We start from the raw sequence: 16,504 nt of genomic DNA on the forward strand, positions 1-16,504 counted from the left end.
GGAGAAAAGCGGAATCTATTTTGGAATGCGTATAAACACAGCATGAAATCAGTGCCAACTATTACTTCGAACATTTTATTTCATAATCGTTAAGTGCTCATCTCATGATAAAAACGTGGTTCGTCTGTAGGCAAATGGACACAGTCAACACGGGAGAAAGAAATCAGGGCAGGTGTAAGCGAAAAGTATTAGTACAATGATAGTAAATGCATTAAAAATAAAAAGGAATTGAATCAATGCACCGAAAAGCGGTGCAGCCTCCACTTAACTGATGACATGCATCATGGAGTTCATTTGGAAAGGAAATCCAACAGCATTATGTCCCATTGTTTATGCTTATTCTATAAAACACAGCAGATGTGAAATTTGTACATCCAAAAAGTAGTGAGGTTAGGCCTTTAAAGAGCATATAAACAAAAATAAACTAAATGTATTCATTACACACAAATCATCATCTTTGCCTCCTTCCCCTTCTGACAATGTTTCGACTTGTAGTTACATAAGATCATTTTGTTACTCATCTCGGAACATCAGTGAATAAATAAGGTTGCGGGATGACATTAAGATATCTGATGTGCTCTGGCATAACAAAAGAGTGGAGGGCGGGGGGTTCACCAGTTTGGTGAGGTCATCTTGAGACATGAGGAAGAGGACGAGGACCCCACAAAAAAAATCTTCAGTGCATTACTAGCTGAGTCTGGAACTGGAGCACGCTGTCAAGTTGTCATTGCAAAGATAAAACCAAAATGTCCTCCACTGTTGCTGCCAGTGTGTCCTCATCCTAAACGGAAGTCACGTACTCGGCGGCGGCCGAACACAAAAAAGGGAGTAGGAGGTAGGTGGGATGGCAAGGACTTCAGACTCCGGTGGGGGCCAAGCGACTGACAAAGGCGATGCTGCTGAGGCACATTCTACGGAAGAAGGCGGGGCATGCAGGCTTCATGATGAAGTGCTCTAGGAGGATTCGCAGCTCGGTGAACAGAGTGCTGACAAAGAAATAACAAAATAGACAACCCTCAATGGAGACCAGAGTCGAGCAATCAACATATATTTTGTAGCTCTCTTACCGGCAATACGGGTTTCTTCTGGATGTATAGCGCAGGCTGAGGAAGCGATAGTAGATGAAAGGCAGCAGCAAGCTTCCCTGGCCACTGGTAACAAAATAGGTACAAAATAATAAAACGATAGTCCATAACATTCGAAAGGAGGCATTGAATGGCTCACGCACAAATACAATTCCAATGAAGTTGGGATGTTGTGTTAAACACGAATAAAAACAGAACACCTGGACAATAATTTGCCAATCATGTTCAACCTATATTTAATTGAAGACACTACACAGACATACAATTCATGTTCAAACTGATTGGCTTTGTTTTTAGCAAACACTCATCAACTTAGAATTTTATGGCGGCAACACGTTCCAGAAAAAGTGGGACATATGGCGAAAAAGACAAAGTTGAGGAAAGCTCAACAAACACTTGTTTGAAACATCCCACGGGTGAACAGTTAACTGAAAACAGGTGGGTGTCATGATTGGGTATAAAAGGAGCTTCCCTGAATGACTTCGTCATTCACAAGCAAAGGTAGAGCAAGGTTCACCTTTTTGTAACAATTGCATGAGAAAATAGTCGAACGGTTCCTCAACGTACAACTGCAAGGAATTTGGAGATTTCATCATTTATGGTCCATAAAATGATCAAAAAGAATGTTTCAAGGAAATCCGGAGAAATTACTGCACGCGAGCGGCAAGGCTAAAAAACAACATTGAAATGCCTATAACCTTTGATCTCTCAGACCGCACTCCATCAAAAACCTACATTAGTGTGTAAAGGATATCACCACATGTGCTGAAGAACACTAATGTCAGTAGATACAGTTTGGCGCTACATCCATAGGTGCAACTTAAAACTCCACTATGCAAAGCAAAAAGCCATTTATTAACAACACACAGAAACGCCGCCGTCTTATCTGGGCCTAAGCACATCTAAGATGGACTAACGCAAAGTGTGTGTGAGTGTGTGGGGGGGGGGGGGGGGGTGGTTCTGTGGTCCGACAAGTCAAATATTTCTAATTGTTTGGGGAAATTGTGGAACTTGTGTCCTCCAGCCCAAAGAGTACAAGAATCATTCCGACAGTTATGGACGTAACGCTCAAAAGCCAGCATGTGTGATGATCTGGGGCTGCGTTAGGGCTGATGGAACGGGTAACTTACACATCTGTGAAGGCACCATTATCGCTGAAATGTACATAAAGGTTTTGGAGAAACATATGCTGCCATCCACGAAGCATATTAATTAATTAATTAAAACCCCCGACAACTGCGACCCTGGGCTGTTGAACAGCCGAAGATGTACATTGAGCAAGAATGGGAAAGAATTCCACCTACAAAGCTTGAACAATTTGTGTCCCTCGTTCCCAAACATTTATTGAATGGAATTATTTGATGCCAAGGTACAGGCTGACAGAAAAGTACTTAATTTGTGTCAAGGGAAGTACTGGAAGTAACACATCGACTGAGAGACTAATTAATGTTCGCACGTCAGTGAGGAGCTAACGTTGGCCTGTATTGTTAGCAGACATTACAGAGTCCGCAGCATGTGCAAGTTTTCACTTCCTGCTGTGTGCTCCTTGCTGGATGTTTGCTCTGGCTGAGCAGAAAGGCGAACGCATGAATTCAAATTAATTATTTTAAGAGGAAAAATTGCTTCGGTTCGAGAACTGTATATCTGAACAAATGTGTGTAAATCATCAACAAAATCATTCCCCAGAGACGGACGGACACAATAGATGGAGAAAATGTAAGCAATGCCCCTCCACATAACAAAGTCATCTTTAAACTTAGTTTAAAACATGTTCTAAGAGAGCCGCTATTTTCGTTAGCATGTTAAAAAGAAAAAATTAAAGAGCATGTGTGCCGTGTTTTGTGAACTACCTGAAGAGCATGAAGACAGTGGCGGGCATCAAAAAGATCTCATTACAGGCGATGAACTTGAGGATGTTCTGCTGATTGGTCGACATCTTGTCCAGGAGGTTCCTGATGAACATCAGGCTGCCAGGGCCCACCGACTGTCCGGATGACAAAGACGACGACAACAACAACGCTGTGATATGGAGTCTACCCCCTGCCATTTGTGCTTCGTCATTTACAGCAGTGGTTCTTAACCTTGTTAGAGGTACCAAAACCAATCAGTTCATATGCACATTCATCAAACCCTTCATTAGTGAAAAATAAAAATACTGTATGACTTTTCACTAATTCAAGACATTAAAAAAATGCATTTTTTAAAACCAGAAAAACGTAAATAAAATTTCAAGACATAAGTTTTTAAAATTGTGCATAAAATGAACAAAATAAATGCCATTTCAAGAAGTGTTCCTTCAGTTTTACCGGTGCGAGACTAGAGTTGCTCAACTTTGCATGACAAATCATGCCGATAAGGACGCTGAGTCCCATCACAGTGAATCCGTGTGGTACATGTTCGTCTGACCACTTTTGCTTTTTGTGCTAAACATAGTTAGCATGTATTTAAACATTTTTCTTTTTTTAAATCACACATTGAGGACTGAGCGAACTAAATTTCCCACTGCACTGATTGGACAAGCAATGTAATGTGATAATCTGCAGGAAGTGATGGCCAAGTGGGCCTGTCATAACTAATTGATATGTTGAGTCCGGTGTGTCTTAACATGGCAGAGGCTCCGTCGAACCCCTGAGATCGATTCACCGAACCCCTGGGGTTCGATTGAACCCAGGTTAAGAACCACTGATTTACAGAATTATCTGTGCAAGTTTTTTTTTTTCCTAGTGAACCCTGACCTGACCATGGCTACTTCCCGAAAGACTTACCGACTACTATAACAGGCAATTATACTTCGCTTTAGATGTTTTTTTTTGGGGGGGGGGGCTAAATTGTTTGCTATTCACAGGATGAAATGTGAATACTGCAGTGAATTTACTGTACGGACGTTGGCAATTTCTACTCGATTTTTTTTGTGTTGTGTGTGTGTCAGCAATATGATGATAGATTACATAATAAAAACTCACTTTTGGATTATGTAAAATGTGTTCCTTTCTGCAACAACCCTCTAACAAGAAAGCAATAAAAGTGGAAGGCGGTGGCGTTGGTGTAACTCACATCTAGGACCTTTTTGGTGTAGGTGGTCGCATGGAGCAAGGAGAAGAGGAAGACTGGGAAAATGCTCACTGAAGACAATGGATTAAAGAACAATAACACACAGGGGGATAAAGCCATAGTAAGAGCTGTAAATGTAATTACGACATCACATGAGGAACATAAAGTAAACAAAATGGAAGCCAAATAAAGATACTCATTAAAATTCTATTAATATGAGAAGTCCTCTTTTCCTGACTTAAAAAACAATCTCAACATTTTTCTCAAATTTCTTAGACTGGCGGTCTTAATATGACGGCACTGGGGACTAACTTTCCCCCTCGTCCCTCCAACACGTGCTGTATTGATGTTCACCCAGGGGACAAAATGAAGTACCTTATTACCGCACCATAAGGCACACGTAAAAGCATTCAGTTTTTATCAAAAGCCGACAGTGCGCCTTATAATCCGATGTGCCTTTGGTGTGGACCAATATTCTTATTTCTTGGACGTAGTGTTTTAAATGTTCTGCAAAGCACTTTGTTACAGCTGCAGTGGTTGTGAGGGCTCTATGTAAATAAAGCTGCATTTGAAAATAGGCCATTCATTGAAGGTGCACCTTGTACTCCAAAGTTCCTTATAGTGTGGCAAATATGGTCAACTAGAGTCTCCCACGATGTGCTCATCCAGCTTCTGTCATTCTTTCCACAAAAATACAGCAAAATTTGGGTTTGCACACAAAGCATAAGCGACAAGAAATTGAACTGCCACGTCTCCTCGCTGAATAAACAAAGTGCATCTCAGCATTTGGCAAGCAGACGTCAAGGCCTGCCATTTGATACAGTACTTGGCCAGATGGTGAATTTGTCTGGTGCAACGTTTGTTGTTGTTTTTGTTTTTTAAAGGTAACAATAAGTATTGCGTAATAAAAACTCCCACCCAGTGCGTCCTCCCACCGATGGTATTCCTGTGTGTTTACTGACCGGCAGCTTGGTGGCTAGTGGAATAAATCCGTTACAGTTGTAGCAGTCTCTTTGCTGGGCTGGGGTTTTCTCTTGCTATCAACAGATGTTTGCAGAGACCCTAGCTTGTCCAGGTATTCTCCACGGACATTCTTGAGAGTACTTTTAGATTCGTGGGGGTTTTCCCCCCCAAGCAAGATGCCGCACATGACACCTGTTTCCATGAAAATGTACTCTCTTTTGTCTGAGACGCAATCATAAGCAAAATAACCCCAAATGGGACTCTTGTCGTTTTCTTACAACCTTTGGCATGATGCTATTGTTTTGTTTTTGTTTTATACCCATCAGACCTCGTTGTCAACGCATTAAGTCACTTCAGATGGTGGCGTGCCGTGCGGCTGTCCAACTGTCGTAAAACGGGCAGCACCGTGTTTTACAATTAAAATGATCACACAAAGCTGACTAAGATCAAATCAAGGGATATTTTCGCTATGATTAGCGTTCGCTTTCGTCAATTTTGTGAAGAGACAAAGCCGTTTTAGTTTCTATTTTTTTATTTTTATTTTAGTGTTCGTTTTCATTTACGTCAATAACCTTGGATGGAATCAAAACAGAAACATATGTTATCAATAGTATTTTTGTAGCATAATAATCGAGACTGACCAAACTGTTCTTCTTCCACTTATCTGAATCCTTTGTAACATTGCCACCCTGTGAAAAAAAGTGTTAATTTTTGTCATTTAAAGAAACTTTTATTTTAATGGGAAGTCCGAAATAAAATTTTTAAAAATGACAAAAAAAAAGGGACATGCCAGTTTTTCACAGGACAGCGACAATATGTTGTTCTCCATTAAGGCAACTCTGCCCGAAACAATATTTAACCCACTACAGCTCATTGTGCAGGCAAGCGCCTTGAATTGAAGGATACTAGTAATAGGGTAGGAGTTGACCAGGATGAGCGAGTAGAGCAGGTAGTGGCAGCTGTCCTCCTGCAGCGCCTGCGCCACAAATGCCCGGCTCAGCTGGAACCTGGGAAGCCTCTGGTGCAGTCGCAAGGCGCTGGTGAGCGCGTTGGCCAGCAGCGCTCGCTGGTAGAAGTTGGACGCCGCGTTGGGCCTATAACAAGAGGGGTTCCGCATGATAAGAGATTTGGTTCCTCCAATGGACGGACGGCTGTGTTAGTGCATACTCACCCCAAGATTGGTAGTATGAACATGATGGAGCAGTAGACGGTGAAGAGGCGGGACAGCCACATGGCCGTTTCCAGCTTGTTGCTCATTAAAAATTGCTACAGGAGGATATTAAAAAAAATGTTGTTAGTTTGTGTTAGAGGAATCTATGAGCAAAATTGTATCATGTTTAAAGTTTCATTTAATCTGGGCACTAAACGTTTGGGTGCGTATCCAGCACCCCCAAATTCCTGTGCACAAAGCCGGAGGGCTGTTGAAGCCCACAATTAGCACGTCAATACAGGTGGGCGATCACGGGGGAGAGGGCGAAACTCGGTCACAAAAGGGGAATGAATAATTCGGGAACAGCGGTTGAACAACAAAAGACGAGTTGAGAACACCCGTCGCGCCCAGACGACATTGGCCATCCGCAAAGTCTGCAACATGTTAATTCAATGTAGACCAGACAGAAAAGGCGCCAACGTACTGGTGGTTCAAGTTTGAAAAACAGGTAACCAATCACTACCGAGGAGCCGGACCGGGGGTGCGGTATGCAAATATCGGGGGCAGTGTTTTCCTTGCATGTTACAATAAAAGTCTGAATTGGCGGGAAGGGAGCTCGAGTGTGATCGCGGAGCAACTAACCGTCGTTCGCTCTCAGAGATCCGCTCCCGCCGATATTGAAGACAATTTTCCTGTGTGCCGAATCATTTCTTTAACTTTGTCCGAGAAAATCTCTGACACTTTGCTCCGCACATTCGCAGAGCACTGCTGATCCCATCTTGAATGGTGCCTTTTGCGACGACCGCTAGCAAGTATTATCATAGACAACATTTACATTACATGTACATGTACAAAGACGCCTTCTTGAGTACATCGACGCCGTAATGGATGTGGCAAAGTCAAGACATTGTGAAGATGCTTCCTCCTTGGAAATGTATCACCAAGCAAAAACTTAACTGGATTAATATGGAATTATTACTTTTGATTATATGACGTTATCCAACCTCAATTTTATTATATTATATTTGCCGAATTTAATATTGAAGCCACATAAAAATGGCGGACAAGCTGACATATCGCTTTGACCCAGTTCAACAATAGTCTGCTACAGAATTGACAAAAAGGAAAAGGATTTGTACATTCATTTTAGATTTCCAAAGACTTTATGGCCCCCATGGAATCTTATATAAACGGTTCAAATGGCTCTTTGGTTGCCGACCCTAATGTAATGTGTCCCTCCTCACTTGCCGTACAGCAGGAATGTCCAGCTCTGCTGTCCTGCCCGTTTTCCATCACTCCATGCTGAAACACACCTGATTCAAATGATCAGCTCATCAGCAAGCTCTGAAGATGCATGAAAACGATCCTCATCATTTGAATCGGGTGTGTTGCAACAGGGACAGATGGAAAACAGGCAGGACAGCGGCCTGCGAGGATCGACTTTGGAGACCCCGGCCGTACAGTGACACACCATGACAGTCTAAACCCGTAACGTAGGGATCTGAACGTCACCTAATGTGGTAAAACTGCAAAGGTCACCAAAATATAGGTAGACATTTTTACGTATCAACCTCTGAAAGTATTAGAATGATTACCAAAATACGAGGGATTTTCGGGTATTTTCCTCTTCATAGAGGCATAAGCTTTGTTGTGAACACAAAGCTGATGTCACGTCACGAGAGAAACGTGTCATCCACAAAATACAAAACACATGACACGTCTTGCTACATGACACAATGCCACACTTTAAAATATGTGCACGACCCTCGCATGCAAATATTGACATATTCATCGCATACCGAAGCTTATTTTCAGTAACACCGTCATAGGCTGTTGCAGATAACATTGGCCATCAATCAAACAAAAATGACACCACCGTTTCTTTACATGTTTAATGTCTTAGTGATAAGACACTCAACATTAGTATTTCACAAAACCGAAATAGCTACTATGATAAAATATAATAATAAAAACCTTATTTAAGAAATCTATGCCTCAAATGGGGGGGCATAAGCATCTTGGTGGGCGGCCACCGAAAGACATACAACACAGTCAGCTTTCTTAACTGGCTGGATTGACTGGCGAAGTGAAAACCTTTTTGGACGGAGGACAAGCGCTCTTGCATTAGTCTGCTTGAACCATAGTGAAGTCAGTCCCTGCCATATACAAACGCGGCGAACATCCACACACAAGCGGCACGTCATATTCGGTCTGAAGTAGTTAATGTATTGGCTGATTACACACATAAGGCAGGCTCGGCGTGTTTCTGTCAGTCGTTAGTGAAATGGGTGTCCGTCGGTACTTAACCCAGTTAGGGACGAAAAACCCCTTCCGTCCTTGCTTAGTCCGTCCTTTTTAAAAAACTTCTTGTCCTCCATTCCCAAAATGGTCATCCGTCCTGGGGACAGAATCCCCATGACTGCAATATACACTCAAAAAACATGAAAGGGGACAGTCCATTCCAAACTGACACTTTTTAAAATAGACTGTTCGTACAGCGAAACTATTCACAATTGACAAAGTCGCAACCCAGCAAGTCTTTGATTTGTTGCCTCTATCCCGAATTGTGTCCAGTTTTTATCTTGAATTTGGCTTATATGCTCGCATATGTTGCAAAGAGGAATGATTGGCGACTAAAAAGTAACAACATTTCTCTTGTGATTTTGGGTGTTGGCACATTTAACAGATAATGTGAAACGATCATCGGTATGGCGTTAACCAACTGGCTTACCACAGGCCCCAGTCTCTGAGAGTTTTGATTGTTGTCTGCCATTTTCGGTGCTTGTGTGTTTCACTCTGTTCAGGAGAGAACAAAAATAACACTCAAATGATCGGTGTTGACTAAATATTATCGGCATTCTTTTCCCACAATGTTTTTTTTTCCAGACAAAAACAAAAATAGAAGTCATTCAACTAAACTGATTGACAATTTCATCAGCAAATAAAAGAATGATAAACCAAAGTGACAAAATCCAACCAGATGCAGGAATACACGGGTAGGAGAAATGAAACCATTCTGAAAACGAAACATATGGGAAAGTGAGAAGAGAACCAATCAGAGGCCAACTAGAGTAGTGAACAGAAGCTAGTCACCCGCTTCAATAACGCCCCCGGGAAGAAATAAGATGAGAAAGATTTAAGATATGATTAAAAAAAACTTTGTCTCAAAATGGAGAAATTCCCATTGGTCAAAGTGCGAGATGATATACATAGCTGGTAAAAAGCGCCGAGAGGATTTGTGTGCTATTTCACATTCCACGTTGGAAGGAAAAAAAAAAAGACTAACTTTGGAGTAATGTGGAATGTGTAAGAATGTGGAACGGTCATGCGTGAGAAGAAAGCAACACATTTTTCGAGACATCCACAGAATGTACATTCCGAGATGGTCTCCAAGGTATATAACGCTGCCATTGCTAAGTGTTCAGTGTCACAGGTGACCTCACTAGGGCAAAGTGCAACAGAGTAAAAGTCACATCAATACAAAGTGCTTTTCTAAAAATGAATCGAAGTAAATAAATGTTAGCCTTCTTTGGTTATTTTTTACGAGCATCGTAGTAGCAAGTTCTGTGTACCGCACTTTATTTAGATTAATGTTCAAACATGGTTACAGTCATTGTGATTAAACTGGGGCAATTATGCACATTTTTTGTTGTTGTTGAAAACTAGTTTTAAGATATAATATTGTCATATCAAATTGTTTTCATTGAAACAAAGTTTAATAAAGACACAGTCGTGTTAAATGATGTGTCTTGCGTAATGAGCTACAGTTACAAATTGGTATGATACTTTTCTGTATAAACGTTTTTATGTATGCTGAAGGAAAAGAGACTATATTAATTTAGTTGACTAAAATGGCTGTATTCATTGACTAAAATTGGACTAAAACAAAATAATCAGATGACTAAATTATTTGAATATAGGTTAAACATGAATTGCCAATCATTGTATTATATTTTTATTTATGTTTAGCACAACACCCCAACTTAATTGGAATTGGGTTTGTACACAGCTATGTGTACTGTTATTAGATTGTGTAAGTATAAGTAATGAAACCGCCTGCTCATTTCTATTCAAGGAAATCTCATTTGTTCCAAACTACAATGCATAATCACAATTACTTTTACGAAGAAAGAAAACGTAAGTCTGGGTTTCGGATAATTTAGTACAGATATATGTAAGCCAATTAAAAGCAAGGCGGACAAGTATAGTTGTATAAAATGGAGGGATAAGGTGAATTCTTTGATGAAAGTGTGATAAAAAATTGAAGGAAGGAAGGAAGGAAAGGATGCCTGAGTACAAAGAAGGCAGAGAAGTAGGTTTTAGCAAATTAACTGAAGGTGAAGACAAAGGGAAGAAAAGAAGGAAGGGAGCAAGCGAGACTAAGGGAAAGGAAGGAAGGTCAGAGGGGACGGATAGAGTTAGAACAAAAATAAAGAAAGGAAGAATGGAGGAAAGGAAGAAAAGGAGCCAAAAACGCGGAAGGAAGAAAGTTGAGGAGGAACACATGGGGGAAAGGAAGGTGGAAGTGAGGACGAATGAAAAATAAGGAGAGAAGGGTGGGAGAAGAAAAGGGCAGGAAATGAAGGAGGCTAAGGAAAAGATGTCAGAAAATAAGGAATGAAAAAAAACGTTATTTTTAATGAATACCAACATTTGGACCATTCTTGTGTAATAAAACAACCCGCGCACAAAACCACATGAGCCATTTGGGTGATGACGAAGCAGGTGACCTCCAACGACATACATGTATTGTATCTATCTTAGAATACAGAACAATCGATTTGTTGGTAAACAATAGGTAAACATTATTATGGCCTACGATCATCATTACGCACAAGAAGTAAGGGTCTAGTTTGAACTGCACACCGAAGCATACCTGCCACCGGAGCTACTTTCTAACAAGACGACTTTGAACAGCGGCTTTACACATCCAATCAGTGGGGGGGGAGGCTTCCACCAACGCAAGCGCCTCGGCATACTGTTAAAGGCTCGGTGGGAGGGTTGATTTTCGACACTGGTTTGGTTTTCGACGCCTCATCAAAGTCAGTTCGAAGCAGGTGTATCTAGAACGTTCTCGTTCAGCTAGCAGGGGCTACGCTAACGTGTGTCATTCCCCTCCGGTTCGCGACATCTAACCCAGCACATATCCGTTTGGAAATGGGAGATTATGATTTTTGTCAGCATTTATGGTTTTTATACAAGTCAACATTTACCAATACTGGAGCGTGGAACCACTCTGCTATTGCTATGCTGTTGTCACGATGCTCTTCGTCTCCACACACACACACGCGCGAGTAGCAAATGATCAGCTGACCTTCTTGGTTGAATGACGGCAATCTCGCCAGCTATCGCGATGATAGAAAGTAGCATTTCCGGGAGAGGAGTAAATACTTTCACTCGACTCTATGGGGCGTGGATGAGAATGCACAAATTTAACAGAACAGATGAAAAACAAATAAATAAACATACAAATACATTATCTCTATCTAGATCTAGATATATACATATCTAGATATAAATATAGATATATATTACGTTGATTTTTACACTTAATATATGAAATATATGAGTTTATTATGGCCATCAAATAGTTGTTTTCAAATTTTAATTTACCGGTACTGCCAGAGACAAACGTGCCTCAGCTCTCTTTTGTTCAAATGTGATTGGAGAGTGTGTGACATTTGATTATATTTGTAAAAAAAATTTTACCTCCATGTTTGTAAATTCAGTCAGTCAGTCATTCATGCATTCACATATGTTTAGAATCACATATCTTCATTCTTCAGCATATGTGTATGTGTGTATGTGTGTATGTGTGCATGTGTGTATGTGTGTGCGTATGTGTGTGTGTGTGAGACAGGTTAGTTTTACCCTACTGATAATGTGTTGTCGCAATAGCAATCTTGCTCAGTAGGAGAGGAACTGCAGGTTCAGACATTTGGTGTATGTGCTTGGCTGAGGAGCCAATGGTGCAATTTCATAATCTGCGGGATTATGACTGAACGCGTCCAAATCAGAATCCCGCCTAGACGCGCCGATACCGTAGCGCCGCCGCCCCCCGGTTGGTCAAGGTTAGCGGGCGGGGGGAGCGTGACACCCCCCCCCCCCCGGCCGCGCGGAACGCCGTTCGACACTGGGCTGGGGTGCGCCCGGATGATGGGTGCCCCCTCTCCGGTTTATCACACCGCATGTTTGTGGAGAGCATGGTGCTAAATGACTTGCAATGACCGTGTGTGTGTGCAGAGGTCGTGGGTTCGATTCCGACTCCAGCCTTCCTGCGTGGAGTATGCATGTTCTCCTCATGCCTGCGTGGGTTTTCTCTGGGTACTCCGGTTTCCTCTCACATTCTAAGAACATGCATGGCAGGTTAATGGAACATTCTAAATCAGGGGTGTCAAACTCATTTCACATTGTGGGCCACATACGGACTCGGTCGATGTCAAGTGGGCCGAACCATTAACATAATACCATACTGTGCTATGAATCACCAAAATCTAATCTCTTTCCTTTGTTTTGGTCTCAAGAAGCATTGATTGGCGCTTTCATATCATTTGCTGCGTTGGGTCTATCTCTGTGACAGACTGAGACGGCTGCTTTCTTCCCCGATCAAAACAGTGTTGTCTTCTACTGTGATCAAAACAGTGTGCCCCCAGCGGATAATCCACAAATTGCATTTTATTTAAAATATTCATTCTGTGTCTTTAATGCATTTTTTTCACTTTTAAATTATCCCTTGGGCTGGATCGAACCTCCTTGGGGGCCGGTTCCGGCCCGCGGGCCGTATGTTTGACACATTCTCTAAATTGTCCTTAGGTATGAGTGTGATGGTTGTTCTTCTGTGTGTGCCCTGTGATTGGCTGGCAACCGGTTCAGAGTGTCCCCTGCCTACTGCCCGAAGACAGCTGGAATAGGCTCCAGCAACCCCCGCGACCTTTGTGACGATAAAGCGGATCGAAAAATGGATGCATGGATGGATGGATGGATATCAGCGTGCGTGTGTGTGCTAGTGCGTGTACGAGCGTGTGTATGTGTGTGCGCGCGCGTGTGTATATGTGTGCGCGTGCGTGTGTGTACCTGTATTGTAAAAGGCTATGAAATAAAATCACGACAGGGACCTCGCGAGGGCGACAATGGTGCGTGTCCCATACCACAGAAGCGATGCTCGTGTACATGCGCATGTGCCGTCGACAAGGCCCATGTCGAAGAACAACTGCCTTCCCTTCTATTCCACTTTAAATGATACAGTAAGTGGTTTAAAAGATGGAATGGATGAAAAATAATTGAATAAATAAGAATATGCTTTTCAAATATGTGTTATTGTGAGGATTTGACTGTTCATTCTGTGTCAGTTCGTCAATTGAAAGTGTTTTATTTTCTATAAAGTGTCCATATATGTATTGTTTCTATGTGTTTACAGCGGCCTGGCCTCGCGAGGGCGACAAAACTGTGCGCTCCTTTGTGCAGTTTCTTCGGCTGGTGACTTTACGCATGCGCAGTCAACAGCACCTGCTATCAACTACCTCTTGCTCCTCTTTATATCTTACAAACGCTCACTAACTTTGATTACATTGTTTAAATATATTCTTACGTGGGTTTGCGGGTAAATTCGTTTCTTTTGAGTCACTGGATGTAATTTTGAGCAGTATTACGCCAGATCGACACTAGAAGGCGCTCTCGGACATAAAACTGAGCCCATGAAAACGTGTCACAAAAACATTTGACTTTTAAGTAGACCTTATCCAGTCGCAAAATGTTTTTAAACGTTACACCTCACTATCTGCTCCAACTGTAAGTGTTCACTGCCAACAATGCTGGCGTTCTCTCACAGACGCCATTTGAAAATATAGGCAGCGTGTGTAAGCACTGTAGAATCTAATTATTTCTTTGCAAAACTTGATTAGGCATTTAAAAAAAAAGGTTAACGCCAGCGCCTGAAACGTTTTGTTTAATAATCCCATTACTGGGGGCTCATCATGTATAAAATGGTGCACAGGAGGACACAGTTTGCACTTGCTAAAGGGAATCATGTGGCTGCTTTATTTTTGCGCAATAGCTGCTAGCTGGTGACGGCATTTGGCACTGGGAGGACGAGCACATACACACACACGCGTTATATAGGTAAGAACTGCAGCCGACTGCTTGCATGCGTTTTCCTTTCCCGTGTGTGTTTTAACTAAGCATGTCAAAATGAATGAATAGAGCACAGATGATGCGTTTTCATGAGTCGAGAGGGAAATCAGCTGTGACAAACAAATGCGGTTCGTTAAAAAGGGGGGAGCTAATCCTAACAAACACACTGTAGGGATTTTGAATTTCAAATCATGCCCCGTGTTAAAATTGTACTGTCAAGGAGTGTTTTTTTTAAACAAAAAGTCAATTTTACTTTAACGCCTTTTACGCTCAAGAAAATGTTATTTTAATTCAATATTTGTTGATTTTTTGTGCGTGTAAAAATCGTACGTAAAGCCAGTTAATAATGTTTGGGCGTGTAAACAATTGAGCAGGTCAATCAAACAGGAAAACGTTGATTATTTTACCAGTTTTGGAATGATTAATAATGGTAGAAATCAGACATTACATTTTTCTTCCATTAGACAATTTTACGAGAGTGTACACAATTTCGAAGAAGAAAATATTATTTTACGAAATTCAGCCAATTGTTGGCCTCATTCATATAGATAATACTAATGCGTTCTTGTTATTATAATTGCTGCATTAAAGGTTCTTTAAAGAAAAATAGTGTCTAAATACTTTTTAAATAAATATATTATTTCCTTATGACAATGTGTGATGGTTTCTACAAAAGTTTAAAAGAAAAAGTCATTATTACTCTGATTACTTATGATTGCTTGCAGCATTTTCTCTATCAAACAATAATAGAACTTTTTTAAAGCGCGTGAAGAAAAAAACATTTTAAAGTATGAATAAATTAGCATTTATCACCGTACTGTAATTACTTGGTGCACAATCTTCAAATTCGTCAAGCAAATATGGAAATATTTCGAAACGTAAAATAAACCTATTTCTAATATAAAGCACATTTTATACAAATAAAACTATTATTGTAATATTTATATTTTATGAGAAATATATCGTCCCGTTTTTACATTTTTATAAGAAAAAATTACTTTCTGATATACCCCTCCTCCTCCTACTACTACTGATAATAATAAATGTCTCGAATGGCTAATAATAATAGTTTTAATATAATCTACACATTTCTACAGCTAATGGCTTTTTTTCTTTTACTTGATTGTTGCGTCAAAAAAGTCCCTCCATTATTAGCTGCGCAGATAAGAGAAAGAAAGAAAGAATGAATGAAAGAAAGCAGAAATTAAAGTGTGTGTCACACAGCAAAGCGTATGGAGAGTTGAGGGAGAAAAGAAGTAAAGACGTGCGTTTCTCTTCTTTCTGCGGGGCGCTTTGCGGGTCCTTTCGAGTCCCAACGAATTCATGCGCCGACAAACGAGGAAAAGGACGCCGAGGGAAAAAAAAGGGCATGCTGAATGTTGCTCTTTAGAGGATCACGACGCAATGAATGCAATCATTAGCACTATTGAGTTTCGGTTCCAAATGTCTTTTGTTGTTGTTGACGATGACGATGATAATGCCGTTGGTGCACGCTTGTTTGGGTGAAATATGCAGAAATTTCGCAGTGCGATTAAGAGCAGAATAAATGATCTCGGGGAATTTTGCTGGCACACTTTGTCCCCTTTTTTCCCTCAAATAACAGAAGTCTGTAATTGAAATGCACGCTAATAATAAATATATTTAAACATTTTCTGGTATTTCCAAGCTGGTCCTAATTTATTTCAATTTTCATCTCTATTAAAGCAGGCAAACGATATACTGTAGATTTTTTAAAAAGAAATCGAATATATGGATTAAGATGAAAAGAAAAAAAATCTTGAATTACAGAAAAAAAACACTTGATCACTCTCCGCCTTGAGACAATATTCACACTTGCATATAATATCCTATTTCTCCAGCCTTCTTTCAATGGCTTTCATTTTTAAATTTATTTTACACAACCCAAACCTCATGTAAATTTGTTTTCATAATTGTAAAAGTGGTTGGCTTGTGAATTCGCTGGAACAAACTGACATAAAAAAAAATATCTCAAGTTTAGAGAAATATACCTGCACGTTTCCAAAGTCGTTTTAATTGCTTGCCTTTTTTCTGATTGATTTTACCAACCCCGTAAATCATCGTTTTCGTCGTTGGGGACAGATTTCGTGAAAACACTCACAAGCCA

General features: G+C 40.8%; 1 protein-coding gene across 2 annotated transcripts; it reads right to left on the reverse strand.

Moving 5' to 3' along the window:
• Positions 1-61: 61 nt before the first annotated feature.
• Positions 62-11,585, reverse strand: tmem33 (transmembrane protein 33). Of its 2 annotated transcripts, none has more exons than XM_086106154.1 (8): positions 11,463-11,585; positions 8,981-9,045; positions 6,271-6,365; positions 6,006-6,193; positions 4,140-4,207; positions 2,936-3,069; positions 1,068-1,151; positions 62-986 (listed from the first exon to the last, which is right to left on the reverse strand). In XM_086106154.1, the coding sequence occupies exons 2-8, from the start codon at positions 9,020-9,022 to the stop codon at positions 857-859; spliced, it is 741 nt and encodes a 246-aa protein (XP_085962280.1). In that variant the 5' UTR covers positions 9,023-9,045; positions 11,463-11,585; the 3' UTR covers positions 62-856. The 2 variants fall into 2 exon arrangements, with proteins under 2 accessions (XP_085962280.1, XP_085962281.1); XM_086106155.1 differs by lacking the exon at positions 11,463-11,585 and adding an exon at positions 11,126-11,275.
• Between the last annotated feature and the right edge of the window lie 4,919 nt (positions 11,586-16,504).

Source organism: Hippocampus guttulatus, chromosome 2, assembly GCF_054856545.1.
Source record: "Hippocampus guttulatus isolate MCC_2025c chromosome 2, RoL_Hgut_1.0, whole genome shotgun sequence".
In the NCBI taxonomy this organism is placed as follows: domain Eukaryota; kingdom Metazoa; phylum Chordata; class Actinopteri; order Syngnathiformes; family Syngnathidae; genus Hippocampus; species Hippocampus guttulatus.